Raw genomic sequence first — 18,480 nt, forward strand, 5'->3', positions numbered from 1 at the left:
GAGCCCAGCAGATTAGGGGAGTCTATGGACAGTCCCTGGCATTTTTGCAGCAGATACAGAGTAGGAATTCTTGGTTGCATTGTGCTACTCTGATCCCGATTTGGGCTGTGAAGCCCAGATTTGTTCGGTATGAGAAGCATTTTCCTAACTACTAGACTACTTTGCGACTTTTATTCAGTTCAATACCACCAGTCTAAGCCACTAAATATTGATAAGTTAAAAATATAGAGGTGTAGACACTGAGATACCTATAGGCTTATACACTATCTATATCTACATCTATATAATCCCTCTATAACATCTGTGCTCAAGGGTGATTTAATTAGTTTGTTTGATAAACTCTCACCACTAACAGGCTGATGGGGGGAAGGAAGTTGACAAATGAAGGAAGGTTACAATATCAAATTATTGCACACAAAAACACCTTTTTTTCAGCATTACCTTGATTTATTTTCCTAGTCTCTTTTTTTTCCTCAGATGGAAAAATAGTTTCATCAAGAAAACAAATGTTTCTGCCAAAGTGAAAGAATTTCATGTTTTAATGCTTTTCTTTAAAAAAGTCAACATTGAACTAATGCATGCTCTACCCCCTCCCATTTTGCTGACTAAAAATGTTTTTAAATCCATTGGCAGAAAACAAGGTATTTTCCTCAAATAGGATGATTATATTTTATTGCTGCCTTGTTTAGTATATATTTTTCTCAATTGGGAAAAAAAGTCTAGGCGAAAAAATTACCTAATGAGAGAAGTAGTTTACATGGTCATAAATTTAAATTGCTGCCAAAGAAAAAAATGTAAAAAAAAAAAAAAGATTTTAAATGGAAAATATCACATAACTGCAAAAAAAAAAAAAAAACAACTTACCTCAATTTTCTATCATTTATCATGTACTAGAAGTCAACTTTCTAAATAGGATTACAGTCCTTTATTATAAGCCCCTAGTGGTACTATGGTATACATTTTTAAAATGCTACTACAAAAATGTTCTTTTCTTTTTGTTTCTGCCTATTGTATACTTAAGCTATAGATAGTTTTTGAATGAAAAGCCTACGGTAGGTATAAATGCAAGAGTTAACTGCTCCTGTTGGCTGACGTCCCTTTCATGTCCCACGAAGGTGGCCTCTCTCAGTCCAGCATCTTCTCCTGTTTCTTGCCTTCCTTTTTCTTCTTCTTAGATTCTGCTGCAATGAAAATAAAAAGAAAGAGAAAGAAAAGCATCACATTAGTAAGCTACGGGGAAAAGCCACTCTTCTGATCATTGGCCAGGAATGAAATGATTAGATGGACAGATGATGTACGTATGTGCACACACATACAAACGGGTGCACGCCTGCTTTAGCCAGGAGAGTGACAGTGAGAATCGGCAGGAGTAATGCAGTCCAGCCACGTGGGACCAGCTGTCAATGCCTGGAATTTTATTCGTTGCCCTCATTTAATATACAAAATATCATGTGGGATCCTAATTAAAAAATAGAAACACAACAGTTGCCTCCGAAAGAAGGAGCCAAGTCACTGCTCCGTGGAGCACTCCAAGAGCTTTGCTTGGCGCCCCATTGCCCATCTTCCCTTCACATGGGACAGCTGATGAGCAATGTCAAGGTGCTGCCAGTCCTGGTTTGCCCTCTGCTTATGTATTTGGCCAGCTATTCATATACGAAGGACCAGCTACAAACCACATGGAGCTTTGACCCTGTAAGGACTCCTACTCTAGGAGGAAGCAAATGGAAAGTACCAATCTGGGCCACACACAGTAAATAAAATTATGAGGCTTTAATTCAAGACTCTTCCCCCTTTTCCAGGCAATCATCTTGCCATCTCCTTTTCGTAAGCATAGGAGAATGCAGTGTAGAATAGAACATGTCAGCTTTGGCTCCAAAGATGAGACTGGTCAGAATCACTGGGCTGGCCAGCAAAAGGATTTTGCTAAATGTTTCTAAGCTCCTTCCCCAATTTGGTCCACGGTAGAGGCAGAAACATATGGGTTACGTACAGGCTCTGGAGCCAGATGGCCAGAGTTTAAATCCTGGCTCCATCCCTAAGTTATTATGAGCCTTGAGAAAGCTAATTCATGTATTTGTGTCTCAGATTCCTCACTTATGAATGGGCATAGGCACAGTAGCACTTCAAAGGGTTCATACCCAAATGAGATGAGTTGTATAAAACCCATTGAAAACAGAACATGGCGCAATAACATGTGCCCAATAAAGGCTAGCCATTTATGATTAATGTGATAATAGACTAAGAACAAGAGGTCATTTCTCTGTATAACTAGTATTCTTCATCATCACCAGGATATATTGGCTGAGCAGGTCATTGAATGTGCTAAGCCACAGAAGAACCCTGGGACAAAAGCAATGGTACTGTTCCCTGGATCATAGGGCCTGTGTCCAAAAGGGCCCAAAAGCTTGTCATGAGAGGGGACATGATGCCAACCACAAATGCACAAATCCCAGTTTATACTTACGCAGAGCTTGAACCTTTTTCATTCACATCCTCACCACCTCGTCAGATAAGTTCTTAAGGTCATCATAAACTAAGCAAAGTAGGTTTCTGCACAAAGTGCATGTCCTAAGCTTCCTTTACTCAAGCTTCAGGGCTGCACTACATACAATTACATCAGCAGTTGCTCAAATCCTTCTAAACGGCTGCTCATGCACATTCATTTTCTTCATGCTTATCCTCAGCTTTCCCCTTTCTATACCAAAGAGACTTACACTTTCACTCTCTCTATTTTTGCTTTTTTGCTTGTCATTATAAATGGCTCCTTCTTTTGATCCATGAAAGAAGAGATAACCACAACTTCCAAGTTCAAAGACATCTGCCGGAACTCCCAAGTTCAAAGATACCAGAAGGTCAAAGAAGGTTTTCTGTTTAATATCTGAACATTTAATAATTCCCAGGCTTGGACTGACATTTTAGACAACAGCTGTATGTTAGAATGGTATCCTCAGGGAATAGTCTAGGCTGTTCAACAGGATATAACTCCGGTTTCCCTTCTCTCAATTTTTCCAAATTCCTTCCTGGGCAAGAGTGGATGCTTGCAGCAATAATTTGCATATTTTGGCTAGCATTTCCCTATTTCATACATACATCTGAATGGATGCCATACTAATGAGATTTTGACTACACTTATTTAATAAAACTTGGACTTACTCTGAATGTTAAACACTATTTGATGTAGCTAATGTAGATTGTTAGTTTCTGGGAACCCGTTAGGGATGGGACCCTCTCCTGAATTCCCCCAGGTAAAAGCAGGAGCACACCTTCTCTCTGTTACCTGAGCCTGACATTTATTTTATATTCATTAATTAACAACTTGCTAAATACCAAGAAATCAATCAATTGCCCACTTAATCTGCACCCTGCCAATCAACTATGTTTTCGACACAGCTGGCAGGTCATTATAGCATTCCTTGGATGCGTTGCAGATTTAAGTCCACTTTGGGTTCAATCGAAATAGGAAAAAATGAGGAATCTTCAGTAAAAACCCATGGAAAGAAGAAAGAACTTACATTTACATGAAGTTAATTTGATTTCTCACATAACAAAGTATTCATATTTTTGAAAATAAAATTGGGTTGGTAATATTGCTTCTGATCAAAAGCAGGGTTTGTGTGTGTGTGACTTTTATATATGTTTTACTGACTGACTGTTTGTCTCTGTGCCCTCAAAAACTTATGAACAACTTCTCAAGCTTTACCCACTCTACCTGAGGGTTTTCAAATAATGTCACGGAATCTATGATCTACTATGGTCTCACAGTATTATGGAAAAAACCTAGTCCAACTGCCCTAAGGAATGAAGGAAGAAATGGCGACCAAAGGAGTGCCAGTGATTCTTCAAGGTCTGCAACGATCCAGCAGTAGAACCAGATGAGGGGCCATTCCCTGGCTTTGACCTCTACAGCCATTGATCATTACATCTGGAGTAAATTCCTATTGGTCTTAGTTTGTGCTTACATCTCTCTCATTGTTTAAGTCTCTATACTTACGCTCATTTCAGTTTCCCAAGCACATGATTATTTCTCTCTCCTAGTCTTTGACCTTCAAACCCATACTGTGTTCCATCAACCCCACACTTCCCCCATGACCTTCATCTTATGGATGCTTCTCAGGTACCGGTTCTGACCCCCCTTCTAATGTGTTGACCTCTTGATCTTATTTATTTAGAAGCCTGTTCTCTTTATTTCCCCCATCAGAGCATTTATCTGTACTGAGAAGACACAATCTCTACTCATTGTTATATCCCTAGCCCATAGCACAGTGCCTAGTGTGTTATAATCGATTAGTAAATCTTTAGTGAAATCAATAAATCTGTATCATGCAAGAACACATGCTTCATTGGCTCACCATACACCATCTTCCTTACAATGGTCCATGGAATTTTCCTGGGTTATTTCCACCTCAGCCTTTGCACATTATGCTCTGTCTCCCTGAGTGTTTTTTAGTCTTATTATTTCAACTTTGTTTAGCCAGCATCTGCTCATCTTTAAGATCTTAGCTTCAATTTTGCTTCCTTGAGAACCCTTCCCAGAGCTCCCAAACAAAACAGCTTCCACCCACAGTTAGATACCTCCATTGTGACTCTCAGTGCTCTAATGAAAATTAGAATTGAATTATTAATTTTGTATCTAATTAGTTAATATGCATTTCTGCTATTGTATGATGGTAGGGACCACATCTATCTTTTGCATCTGTGTCATTAGTGCCTAGTCTATTATAAGTGCCCTGAAATACTGGTGGCACACAGAGTGAAGGAATGAACACTTGAACTGGAAATAGAAAAAGTTGCTCCATTAGGATATAAAAAAAAGTATTTCCCAAGGGAAGTAAGGAGTGTAAATTCAATCGGAATCTTACAATATTTTAGTCCTTCAAACAGAAATAATTTATGAAGAGTAGACTTACAAACATATATACATGAATTACTCAACACTATTATTTTTTTGGTCTTTAAAGTAGAAGCCTGAACTAACTCTGTGGGTAAAAGTGACATTGCAGTGAAAGACAAATACCATACGATCTCACCTATAAGTGGAACCTAATCAACAAAACAAGACAAATGAGAAAAATAGAACTAGAGACATGGAAATAAAAAACAAACTAATGATGACCAGAGGGGAGGGGAGAGGGAGATAATGGGCGAAAGTAAGGGAAGAAGCAAACAAAGGAACATGAATAGAGGACTCATGGGGATGGACAATGGAGGGGAATTGATGGGGGGGGGGATGAGGCAGGGGAAAGCAATGGGGAAAAAGGTGGGACAACTGTAACCGAACAACAACAACAACAACAAAATGATGTCCCATTTTATCAGCCTTTCAAGGTTACAGGGAAAGAAATCTTTGCTATGAGCATAAGGGTTACCCATTGGCCGGGAGCAGGGCTCTAACAGGGTGAAGCAAAGTGCTTTGCTCTCAAAGTTTTTAAGAGCCAATGTGATCGCCATCCTGACGTGACACGGTAGGGCCCCTGAGTTCACACTGAAAAGAGTCGAGTCAGCAGGAAGAAGGATATACACGCTACACATCAGATAATACTCTAGGGCACATGTCGCGCTTCCCCAGGCAGGAAGGGATGCAAACAGGAAACAAGCCATTGTCAAATGGGAGAGGAAAGGGCACCGGCCTGAGAAGGGACTTGTTCTTGTTTCCGTGGGTGAACCCAGCCAGCACACCACTGCTCTGCAAACTCACTGCCGTGCCTTTCATTTTTATTTTTTGTTTAAACTTATTGGGTGACATTGGTTCGCAAAACAATACAAATGTCCAGTGTACAACTCAATAAAACATCATCTGCACAGTGCATTGCGCGCCCATCGTTCACCCCAAGCAAAGTTTCTGTCCCCATTTCCCTCCCTTGGCCCACGTCACCCCGACCCCCTTTCCCTCTGGCTATCACCACACCGTTGTCTGTGTCCGTGTGCTATGTATGTATGTTTTTTGCTTAATCCCTTCACCTTTTTTCAGCCAGTCCTCCAACCCCACTCCCCACTGACAGCTGTCAGTCTGTTCCATGTATCTATGCCTCTGTTTCTATTTTGTTCATCAGTTTATCTTGGCTTACCGGACTGTGTCCTTTGTTGTGGGGGTAGTTTTTGAGTTGCTGGAAGATAGTACTCGTCTCTCTCACAGTAGGTATGTAAACATTTTCATTATTTTAATAGAAACAGATTTTTTAAAGACACCTTTGAAAGTGTTCAGAAAGTCCTAAGACTTTCCTGCAAAGACATTTTCTAGAAAGGTGTCTTGCTTCTCATGTTGCTATACATCCTAGCCGTCTTTACCATACCCGATGTAAAAAACTCAAAACCCAGGCAATTCCCTCAGTGCCTAGCAACTGTGACAGTAGAGAAGACCAACAGTGAGAAGAAGGCATAGGAGCCATGCTACCATAAATTCTGGGCCCATAAATGTTTAAATTCTGAGTGGAAAATAAAATCCTGCTGGACACGGAAGTAGTAAGTGGCACCATGACCATCTGTTTAGGAGGGCAATGAGGAAACAAGTCCATTAGGATCGGACTGAGAACCAAGGCTTCGCCGAGGGAATTGCTTTTAATTGATGTTTGCCAAGTACCAGCTCGGGGATGTTGAGCAAATCAATCATTCTGCATCTGTTTCCTTTAAGCTGGGGATAATAAAACCTAGTATGTCCTCCTCAGAGGACCATCAGGAGCATCATGTGAGATGACGACCTCTAAGACCGCATTCTACTACCACCGAAAAACAAAACAAAACATTTATTTAGCAAACGCATACTCTATATCCACTGCATATGTCAGGTGCTGTTCTAGATGCTGGGATAGCATGGCAAACAAGATTAAATTCTGCTCTCACAGAGCTTCCATGACAGCAACGTTTCCAAGAGTGCTCTGTGTGAGGGTCTTTCAACATTGTAAAGTACTCTCAGGGTATGTATTTATATTAAAGACCACAGGTGTGTGACAGCTATCTGAATGGCTTCAACGCCTATTGCTCTTGCTGCTAGTTTGCTATGACCTCACAGAAGAAATGATGTAAAAGAATATCCACAGGGAGAATGAATTACGAGGGAGAAAAAGTATGTCTGTTGTAGATTTAGCATTAAGGGCAGAGAGATATATTTAATTCTTCTTTAAAATATATTCATTTTCCAGTTGTACAAGTAATATAGGCTTATATAGAAAAATTCTGAAAATACATACATGTTAACAAATTACTCATAGCTTCACAATATAGAGATTTAATGGCAAGTTCTTTTTTACATTTTCTTTCTATGAGTATATGTAATATATACTTTAATTAGGAACATATTGACAATTGATAAAGTATATTATACTTAAAATTCTATTGTACTATTTTTTCTGTCATTGCCTCTTATACTTTGGATCATGACCCAGTACTATTTATGACATTCCAGCCCATATTTTGTATAACCTTTCTCCTTTTCTTGGTCACTTGACATGTTCTCAGTTTTTGCTATTACAGATAATGATGTCATGTGTGTTTTCAGTTTTGCCTTGGTGTATATTATTAGAAGAGGGCTCCGGGACCAGAGACCAGCATATTTTTAAAGCTTTAGTTATGTATTCAAATTTCTTTCTGGAAGGGAAGTACTAAGTTAAATTTTTATCAGCAACTTATGTCAGAGCCTGTCACAGAAAACTTGTTCTCAGAAGACAAAGGAATAATCAAACAGCATGCATCATTTTTTTCCCATCCATTCACCGGCCTTTTAAGCAATGGTATTGCCATGTAGTTTGTACAAGCAGACACCCAGTCCCATTTTCAATATTAGGAAACTCTGGGGAGAAATAGGATTGTGAGAGGCATGGAAAGAAAGGTGTCAGTTTAAAAGTTTTTCAAGGATCTTGAGTGAGGATATTATTCCAAAAGTAGAAGAGTTGAGAGTTCTGAAATAAGCTTATCTTATTTCCTTTCTTTTCCCCCTCCAGATGGTCTGCTGTGTACAGAAAACACTTTTTTTTTTTAACTAAGAGATTAAGTGATTGAGAAGAGCCCAGATTTTAACTAAAGTGAGTCAACCTCTGTTTGCTACTGATTTAAATAACGTGGCTTTGGGTTATTAAATCCATGGGAAGAATTATTCATTAGAATAGGAAGAAGAGATTCTACCGCTAAGAGGTAGAATTCATATATGAGGAAGCTACGGACACTCAGAAATGGGCACTGAGGATTCAGAGGTCAAGGGTGACAGCCAGATCTTGTCACAGGGACAGGGACAGCTGGAGGCATGTCACAGAGACCACTCCAGCTTGCCTGTGGGGACTCATCCGATAAATCATGAGAAACGAGTAAGGGAAGGGAGCACGTCACTGACAAATAGTGCTATCACCGTGCCCATGTGCCCCAAATCAGGGTGTCACCGAGATCCTTCTACAGCTTTGGGAATCTATTTAAAAGAACTGGTCTGTGCTTACGAATGATCTGCCCAGTCGCTGAATCCCTTGCGCCATAGCTGCTGTGCCTCAAAACAGATAATAAAGCTTTTGAGATGGTGAACGTGCAACTCAGAGATCCACCTAGAATCCAAGTACTAGGTTGGCTGGGCTTCCTGAAGTGGCACCATTCACTAAATTTCCCAATATTTTCACTTAAATTGGGTAGTATATATTAAGTGCCACAATACAGAAAGAAAATTTTATTGAAAAATCAGGAGTATAACCTTTGAAGACGTTTTGTTAACATATCATTCTCAGATATGGTTCCATCTAATGTCTATGTTCTTACTCTTTTGTTGTTTCATCTTTGATTTCTTAGTTGGCAATACCACTCACTTCATTTCTTCTTTTATGGACTCGATGCATTTATTTCTAGAATTATGTGTGCAGTATACACATACACCCAACTGGAATAATGAACAGAAGACACACGTGCATACAGACGACTGTGCCTCAAGGCCGCCCACAAGCTGACGCCTGCTGTTTATCTCACTCTCCACCTACTATTTTGCTCGTCAATCTGTTTCATAATGTTACCTACTATTCCCTCTCAACCGTCGGCCTTTCTACGTTTGCTTTCTGATATCAAATAAATGTGAACCAAAGACTTCCTGCATCTGTGTCCAGACACAAACCAAACATGTTCAGACCCTTTAAGGAACATGTTGTGCCTCCACTTCCTTTGGAGGTGACTCAGCACTTAACTGCATCTCTTCCGAATAGAAACTTCAGCTCTGAAAGCACCGGTGAGTAGCGTGGATTTCACCGCAGGTGTAATGGAGGAGACGAGGAAATTATTTCATCAGCCACAGGGAGCAGGCTTAGAGAAAGTCCTCCAGTGTGTCGATTACTTTCCAAAGCAGCTAACCCAGTGTCAGTGGACTAAGCACTTCTTCCTTCACCTAAAGACTCCTCTCTACCACTTTTTCAGCCTCTTTTCCCTCCTGTTTCTCCAGTTCCCTTCTTTTATGGGAAGCATTTTAGGTATCTATTAGCTTCTCCAACCCATCAAAAAAGGGACCATCTTTTGGGTGCACTTCTTTGTACAGTAGAGTCAGGAGTATGTTGGGATCTGAGGCAAATGCATGTGTGTACCAGGTAGACCTATAGTATGTTGTGTGCCAGGTACAAACTCACTAAGCTTCCCCTGTTCTTAGCGCAACACGCCATGCTTATGTATTAGCTAAACCTAGCCATTCATTTGGGAATGCACACACATTAAGCATAAAACATAAAGCTGAAAGTTTTTGTGGATTTTACCTTTAAGAGTCAGAGCTTCTCTCTGACTCTTAAGAGCAATGAAATGAGAATCAGAGGTGCTTAATCCAGGGCTTTCAATCCAGGGTTTTCTCACTTGTATACAGTTATAGAAGGAAAAAAACAACGCTTCATGTGCGCGCGTGTGTATGTATATTCAATATCCAGCTGCTAAAATGTTGTCTTTTTTGCCTCTGGCAAAAAAATGTTTTAAAGTATTAAATAAAATTGAAGAGAAACAAGTATAGTTAAAACACGGTGAATTCTGAAAAGAATGTGTAATTTTATATAGGTAGCTTCTAGCATGTGAGTATAATTGTCTGTGAATGTACAGGTGCAGTAGCATGCATTTCTGACAGCTGTGTTAGAGATTCAGGATGTGTGTGTGTGTGCGTGCACGTGGTTGGTGTGACAGTTATATGCTCTCACCCCTGGTGGTACTCATGGCCCTAACTACACTCGTGAACACACACACACAGAACCGTGGATGGAGGGCGGGGGCTAATGCTTGGGTTTCCTCTGTTCAGCAAAAGCATCTGCCACTTCCTCAATGTGTAGTCCGCTCTTGACCTTACATTCTTGACAGTGACCTCCCGCAGAGTCTCTGACTTCTTCCACCCCCAAACAGGAAAGAAAAACATTTACTTCTGACATGATATTAAATGTTTAGAAGCTTTGTTTCTGCAATAACGAGGACACAAATACCTTAAAAAATTTCAGAAATTACATTAGTAGCTTAAGTCAGAAATGAAAATGTATTATTTTAAATAACAAGTAGTTCACACTTGGCACATCGTTATATTCTACTGTATGTGACGTTGAATCGTACACGGCTGGCACCTATTGAAAATTAAATCATGATTTATGAAAATGGGAAAGGCATGAATTCTAGAATATTTAAAATTTCAGCAGGTACAGCCTCATATGGCACATTTTATTTGTTGCCAAATGGATTTTTCTTTTCTATTGTTATGTGCTAAGTTCCCCTCAAAAATTCATGTTGACTTCCTAAACCCCATCCCTCAGAATGTGAGCATATTTGGAGCTAGGGCCCTCTAAAAGGTAATTACGGTAAAACCAGGTCATTAGTCAGGGCCCTAATCCAATATAGCTGGTGTCCTTATAAGAGGAGGAAATGTGAACACAGAAACCCGCAGAGGGAAGATGGCATGAAGACACATGAAGAAGGCGGGCCTTTGTGAGCCACAGACAGAGCCCTGGAACAGACTCTTCTCTCATGGACTTCAGAAGCAACCAACCTTGCAGAAATCTTGATCCCAGACTTCCAGCCTCCAGAACCGTGAGAAAATAAATTTCTGTTGTTTTAGCTACCTGTCTGTGGTACTTTGTTACAGCAGCCCTCATGAACTAATACATCAGTGAATTACATCCACACTATCTTTAATTTTGTGTCTTTCAGCGCACCCTCCTTAGTGGTAGAGGTGCACAATGCAAGTGAGTTTGTTTATGTGTCCTCAGGAAACATAGGAATATGCATCACTTAAATATGCAACCTTAGTACTACGTAGCATGGGGTTTTATGTTCATTAATGGTTTCACCCATCTCCACACATGTCCTCCAGATTCCAAGCAGGTGAGCTATGTCCCCTGTCCCACACACATGATTTCTCAGACCCCCGTGCACCCCATGCTCCATCTCCAACAGCAGCAAAGGTTAGAGCTGAAGGAATTTCCTAGGCTTCCCTACATTTTTTAGACAGCGGCCTTCATAGCAGCTTAATTGATTGGCTTGTGCATCTGAGTGAAGATCTACAAAGCATGTTTTTCTATTTTCTGTAGAAGAAAAATAATTTATGAAGGCCTCGCCAGAGCGCATGCTGAGTAGGTGTCCACCTCCAACCAACAGCCCCGCACCGTGCCCCCTGTGTGCGGGAGGACACCAGAACATTTTTCACCTGCTTCCTGCTCTTTGGATTTCTGATGAGCTCTTCTAAAAATAGCACTTACTTCTCAAGAAAGAAAGGAAGTCTAGCTTTTTCTTTTCCCTGTCTGTGTGCTGAGCATCTGCCAGCCTGCTTTCATTTCCCTGCAGGTTCCCAGAGGTTTTGTGTCAGTGCAAAGCCGGCTGGAGTCATCAGGAGTCAGCGAAGTGTCCCCACTGGCAGTGCTTGTTACCAGGACGGATGTGCCTCGGACCCTGAGGAGCACCAGAGTGGCTCTGAGTCCCACGGCGGGGAGGAGGCAGTCCCCTGGAATCCAGCCCTGGGTCCTGCCTGGGAGGCCACTGGATGTAGCAGGTACAATGCACTGCTTTGTCCTACTTGCAAGAAATGCAGCCCCTTAGAAGGACCCCAGCTTAAGAAATGCAGCTCTGGAAGTTATCATTTGCTTCAATGCAATTATTATACAAAGACAAGCTTGGGCTAAAAGTTATCTGACATGACTCCATTATAAATGGAGTGTGCTGATATCAATGTTTTAGGATTACCATTGAAACAAAACCCAAAATTATTAATTTTTCTTTTAGAATAGCCGAAGAGTGGAAAGCACTCGGTTTTGGAAACATCGGTGTAATAGAAAAGAACTCTGGACACAGACTGTCCTGACTTCAAGTTCAAGCCTGAGTCCTCCCTGGCTCGCTGACCTTCTGCAAGTTGCAATGTTCGTGTTCTCATTTGCAAAATGTGAACAGAACTCCGTGAGGCCACTTGGGGATTAAGCAAGACGGTGCAGTCTAAGAGTTTAGTGTAATGTCTGTCACATCATAAACAATAAACGGGGACAACTTTCATGGCGCCCAGGAAATGCTGATGACAACAGCTACAACTTAAAGCACAAAGCAGAAATTCTCAATCTGGCAGAAGTTCGAGGAAGACACACAAAAGCTGCAGGGGTCAAAAAACAAAAGTTCCCTCAACCCAGTAACTAATTAGCGTGAACATTGTTTTATTATGCAGGCTTCCTCAAGACTAATTATTATATAGCTGTTCTGTGTGTGCACAGATAATGAGCCTCTAAGTGTGGAATTTACCAAGGGACATGGAAGCAGACACAGTGTGAAGTAAACCCTACAAATATTTACAGTTCCTCGTTCTCACATCTGTCCCGGCAATTAGAGCTAAAAGCTGTTTAATAAGGGTGGAAGTAAGACACGCACATGAGTCTTCTTCCAGGTGAGCGAGTTGTGCTTTGACAGTGATTTCTCCAGACATTTGTGCAGCCGATGAGTGAATGGTGTGTCTCATCGAGCCAGACCAGGACAATTTAGTTGGACACATTAGTCACTCATTCAAGTCAGTACTACTCATTGACTTCCTGTCTTGGACAAGGAACCATGAGATATGGTAACTTACAAAGGTGAGATATGGCTCCTGATCTCAAGATGTTCATTGGCGTGAGCAGCAAACAGGCACTGGCTACAGAGGAATGAATGTATGTCTTGTCAGAGGAGTGGACCCTCCCAGCAACGTAATGCTTGGGAAGGGAACTATGGTAACTTTTTTTTTTAATTGTATTTTTTTCCATTACCATTTAGTCCCCTTAAACCCCTTTCCCCTCCAAATTTTAACAGTGATCTCTGTTCTACTTTTTGACCAAAACAAGCTCTTTGTGGCCTCAAGGACTTTGAACTTCCCCTTGTTTCACAGGGAGCAGTAGTATGGCTAGCTCCTCCTCCAAGTTCAAAAGTTACCTCTTGAAGTGTTTGCTGGTTACTCTTACTTTGCCCCGACCCCTACCCCACTCCACTCACTCTAACACTTGGCTCTTCAGTTCTCAAGACCACTTACTGCAATATGTAGTTATTGTTTTAATTATTTACTTACATTTGTCACTATTTCCTCCCCATCACCATCACTGCAATGGAGTAGTGAGAGGAAAGGAATATCACTAGCTCCTAATGTGCTGTCTGCTTCACTCAACTCTTTTTTTACAAGATTTTATTTATTTATTTTTTTAGAGAGAGGGTAAGAGAGGGAGAGAAACATTGATGTGAGAGAGAAACATTGATCCAGGGATCTGGCCTGCAACCCAGGCACATGCCCTGACCAGGAATTGAACCTCCAACCTTTCAGTTTGAGGGGCAATGCTCAATCAACTGAGCCACACTGGCCAGGGCTCCATTGAAGGCTCCTACTAGTTTGTATAAATAAATAAATACATTGGAAGCAATACCAAAGGACTTCCACAGCATTTGTCATTCTGTGCAGTATCTTGGGATTTGTCCTTCTCTCCTCCTTCACTATAGGTCCAGACAGGTCATTAATTTAGCCCTGATTCTAACTCTAGCAGACAGCACCCATCGATAAATATTTACTGAACGAAAAGGGTTGGTTTTACAGAATAAAATATCTAAACTACAGAAGAACACGTTCCAGGTTTCTAGAGCTGCAGGTACAGACCTGTAAGAGGTCATAGCCCATCTGGCCGTGCCCTGGAGTTCGGAGTGGCTGGACGCGGGGCCTGGGCAATGTCTGGGGCCTTGATCTGACGTGAGCCACAATGGATGATGCCTGGGCAGCATGTCCTGCTAAGGAGCCAGGATCTGTTCTCTTGCTGATGGAAAACCACGATCAAGGAGGGATTTTAGGAACGAATAAGTGGGTCTGACATTCAATAATCTTCTTCGATAAGAAACTGGGATCACCGTGTTGAACAGATGCAGGGGAAGGAACTGTGCAGAGAGCTGTCAATCTAGAGTTAGGCTGCCTTGTGGCTCCGTCCTGGCCCCTCTGCCTATGGGCTGTATAAGCATGTGCTCGGCATCTAATTTCCATAAGCCTCATTTTCCTCAGATGTAAAATTGGGGGTCCTAATAGTAACTGTTTCACAGGGTTTCTATGAATATTCAATCACATAATATTATAAGCAACATACTAGACTATAATGAAAATCCTACACCCTCAATAAATATTAACTATAATTACTATCATTATAATCATTATAAATTTTTTTGCCTGGAAAAGGTGCTGAGGGAAGAAACCCACCTCAAGAAGTTCACTTGGAAGGAAGGAAAATACTGCACGTTTATCAAGCATTTTTATATACCTGACTTCATTTCATCTTTAGTCATTGTAGATTCCCATTTACAGAAGACAAAACAGATATCATTCTAATAAGAAAAGAGTAGAATTAGATCTTCTCGCTTCATGTATAGTAGCATGAAAGTGAAATAAAACACAGATGTTCACATAGATCAATGAAAGAGAATAGAGACCCCAGAAATAAATCCACACATATATGGTCAATTCACCTATGACAAAGAAGGCAAGAATATATGTACAATGAAGTAAGGAGAGTCTCTTCATTAAATGGTGTTGGGAAAACCAGACAGACACATGCAGAAGAACGAAGCTGGATCACTTCCTCACACAACATGTAAGAATTAACTCTACATGGATTAAAGACTTTAAAATAAAATCAACACAACAAAATAAAATAAAATGCAGATGTTCAAGGATTTTCACAAGCGGAATCAAAAAATCAGAACCTTGAAACTAAATTGAGTGAGTGTTTTCCTCTGATCAAGAACAAAATTCCCGCAAGGCAACCCAGGCTGTCTTTTTCTGGTCAAATGCAAGGGCAGCTGCCGTCAACCCCACCCCCTTCCTGCTCCAGTGTCTCAGGGGGAGGGGGCCCGTCTCGGGCTGGCACGCGGTGGGATTCTGCCCCTTCACCTCTCTCAACACAGTGAGAAGGCCCCAGCCTAGCAAAGCTCATCCAGAGTGTTGCCATGCTTACCCCTAAGGGACGTCAGAGCCCAGAAAATAGAGAAAAAAAGTGTTGGGGAACTTCTTTTATCTTTAAAAGAACTAACAAAAGAATCTATTTAGTGGGGAGAGAATTGAGAATGCTGGGAATATCGCTTTCCTGACCCTTTTTTCCATTTAATAATCAGCTGCCAAAAGCTGTGTCCCGCGCACAGCTGAGTCTTGCACTTAAAGAGTTGCCGTTCTTTTGATCTTGGAAGATGGATTGTCAAACCTAAGAGAGGGCTAGGCAACTGTCCAAAAAAGGAGCCAGCAAGATGGCAAAGCTTTCAGAAGTATCTGGGAAGATAGAAAAGGAATTGGGGTTATCGTGAGTGGGGGAATTTAACAAGGGTCCGGTAATAGCAGAGTGTGAACTGGCAGACAGGACAGTAGGCGGGATTGACACTGCTCGTTGGACCACCTGTAACACAGACATCCACACGTGTGCTCCTGCTTCTGACTGACTGCACCGGAAACCACTTGAGAATACCCTTCTCGTCCAGGCAAACTCAGAGGCTCACATCATGCCACACTGCGCTGCTGGTATCAAAGGGAACTTCACAATACTGCTTATTGATGTATCATCTTATTTAAAAAGTAACAACTAATAATTTCTATGTCAACAGTAACTCAAGATTCTAGAATGTTCCACGAGGGTCACTCGGCCACATGACCTGTGGCACCCGGGAAAACCCCACACTCCACACTCCAGTGGCAAACCACCGGAAGCCGGACCCAGGGGCTGCCCTGCTCCCACAGGCAGGACGGCCTGTAGCCCCAGCTCCCCACCCTGGCAGCCCCACCTGGCCTGGCCAACTTTCAGTCCCACAGTGAGCTCATCCTCCAAGGGGACCACTGAGGGACACCTGCTCTGACATTTGACACAGAGCTGCCAGGCACAGACTGACCCACACTTCCAACGTTTCCCCTGGTTCACAGTGCAACCGTCACTGAAGACTGGAAAAGAGCGCTACCGATGGCTCCAAAGAGAAGGGACCTCACCATCTCCACAGGAGGTGCCCCATGGTCCCCGATGTAAGATAACGCTCAGCAGCTTTTTCTCCACGTAAGGGCATCAACGCCCATCGATCCCAATGGGAGAGAGGGTGAGGTCTAACACTATTTTCCAGCACAGCCCAACATCCCTACACAGTCCCTGGCAGACCACTCGCTAAATACCAATTCAAGACTCTTACAGCTTGGAACGTTAAAGACACAGTTCCCTGTCTCCCTTGCAGCAGCATTTATCGGTTTGTTCATTTATTTGCAGCATTTTATATGTGACTTTGTTTCCATCAAGCAGGCACATGTAAATGAGCCTTCGAGGTAGAAATGAGTACCCAGAAACAAACAAACAAAAGGCCAGATTTGGAGAGACTGGAAATTACAGCGAGAAAGGAGATGGGAATGTCTGGTTTTGTGAGCGAGAGCAGCGAGGACGGAGTTTCCGGTGCCAGTCTTAGCATCCTATGTGCCGATCTGTGAGTGGTTCCAGCAACAGGGTTTCTGCTACATCAGCCACATGGGTTGTGATTAGATGTTTCTCTTGGACCTGCTGCCTTTTGCTGTGTTATTCCTGGAAATGCAGTATTCAGGGCCCATCCTCTGGTCCTCCTGGAGATTCTGTGAGCTACGTGATACCCCTGAGTAGGCCCTTTTCTACTTAACCAGCTACAGCAGATCTTGCTGCAAAACATCCCCAACATACACATGGCGTTTTAATGAATCGTTTTAGTACTCTCAATCTCTTTTTTTAAGACATGAAGTTCTTAAATGTCCAGCACAATCAATCGTTTCACCAGTTTATCCTGGCTGGATTCTGGCAGCAATTAAGCAAGTTCTGGTTATAGTCCTTTGATCAATCAATGACCTACCCCAGAATAATCCTGTCTCTGTGCCCAAGAAAGCTGTATTCCAATTGTGCGTCTCTCAGTTTTATGTCTGCATAAGAATATCAAGATTCTTCTGGGCATAGAATATAGATGTGGAGGACAAAAGTCTTCTCCAATTCAGTGGTTCCATCACAAGCGGATCATTAGGTAATGGTTTCCAACCTGATATCTAGTATATTGAAACTATAGACTAGTGCTAAAGTTAGGGTTTGTACAATATCGATAGCAATAGGAAGAAACACTTATCTTCCTCAAGGGGCAGAGCTGGTAGACTTGGGCGTGATGAGTTGTAAGGCCATTTTTAATCAAAGCACGTGAGATATGTAGGAGTTTCCTAGTTAAATGGGAATTCTAGGTATTAAGCACCCTGTCTCCCCAAGCAAGTCTTTTAATCTTTTAATCTGATTATTAGTAATCAAGTTACGACAATATCTCCAGTCTTTCCTCATATTAATGCTGAGTGGTCTCAGCCTTACCAACATCTTTATGATCCATTCTAAAATTTAAAGCATATGTTTTCACACTGAAAATCATGTGGTTTGCATATTAATTCACTACCATTTCCCCAAGGAGGCCAAGCAAAAGGACTTCTCTAAAACAAACAAACAAAAAAGAGCCTGATCATGTTTGATGAGACAGATAATGATGGGGCAGAAAGATAATTTCTTGCTATAAGTTGCGTGGCTGTGATAGGAAATAATGTGTTTCCATTTATCAGAAAAACATAATCTATCTTAATGTTAGAGACTCACAAAGGGAAAGCTGTAATATCCATTCACCGTTATTTCAGAAAAATAGCACAGAAATATACACAACCTGTATATGCCACTAGTTCCATTTTACTTAAACCAGGAAACATATGTCATGGAAAGTGCGTGTGACTCTCATTAGAAAAATCTATTTGACACCTGTCCCTGGATCAACTCCTGTGGCAGGATTTTTCTTTGTTCAGAGTGCATGGTGTCAAAACAACCTTCGTAAAGCCTTCTAAGTTGAGAGAGAAAGGACTCCTTAGTTTTTACAGAGGTATGTTATGCACAGAGTGAAGCCAGCATTTTAATGATCCACAAAATGCATGACTGGTTGCAAAATACAGAATTCACTCAGGGGAATCCCATTGTCAATGAGTTATATACCTTGATTTTCAATATATAAACTATTACAGAACGTCTACCCACT

The 18,480-nt window shown here is 41.5% G+C and overlaps 1 protein-coding gene across 2 annotated transcripts in view; it reads right to left on the reverse strand.

Moving 5' to 3' along the window:
* Positions 1-425: 425 nt before the first annotated feature.
* Positions 426-18,480, reverse strand: part of PTN (pleiotrophin) — a 97,952-nt gene continuing 79,897 nt past the window's right edge. Inside the window, exon 5 of one of the 2 annotated variants that reach the window (XM_054563998.1) lies at positions 426-1,178. In XM_054563998.1, coding sequence (XP_054419973.1) covers positions 1,126-1,178 — 53 coding nt within the window. In that variant the 3' untranslated portion in view covers positions 426-1,125. Of the gene's footprint in view, positions 1,182-18,480 lie in introns of both variants that reach the window. The other variant, XM_054563997.1, reaches the window with a different exon arrangement.

Source organism: Pteronotus mesoamericanus, unplaced genomic scaffold (genome assembly GCF_021234165.1).
Source record: "Pteronotus mesoamericanus isolate MK-2021 breed Mesoamerican mustached bat unplaced genomic scaffold, CSHL_Meso_final scaffold_85, whole genome shotgun sequence".
NCBI lineage: Eukaryota > Metazoa > Chordata > Mammalia > Chiroptera > Mormoopidae > Pteronotus > Pteronotus mesoamericanus.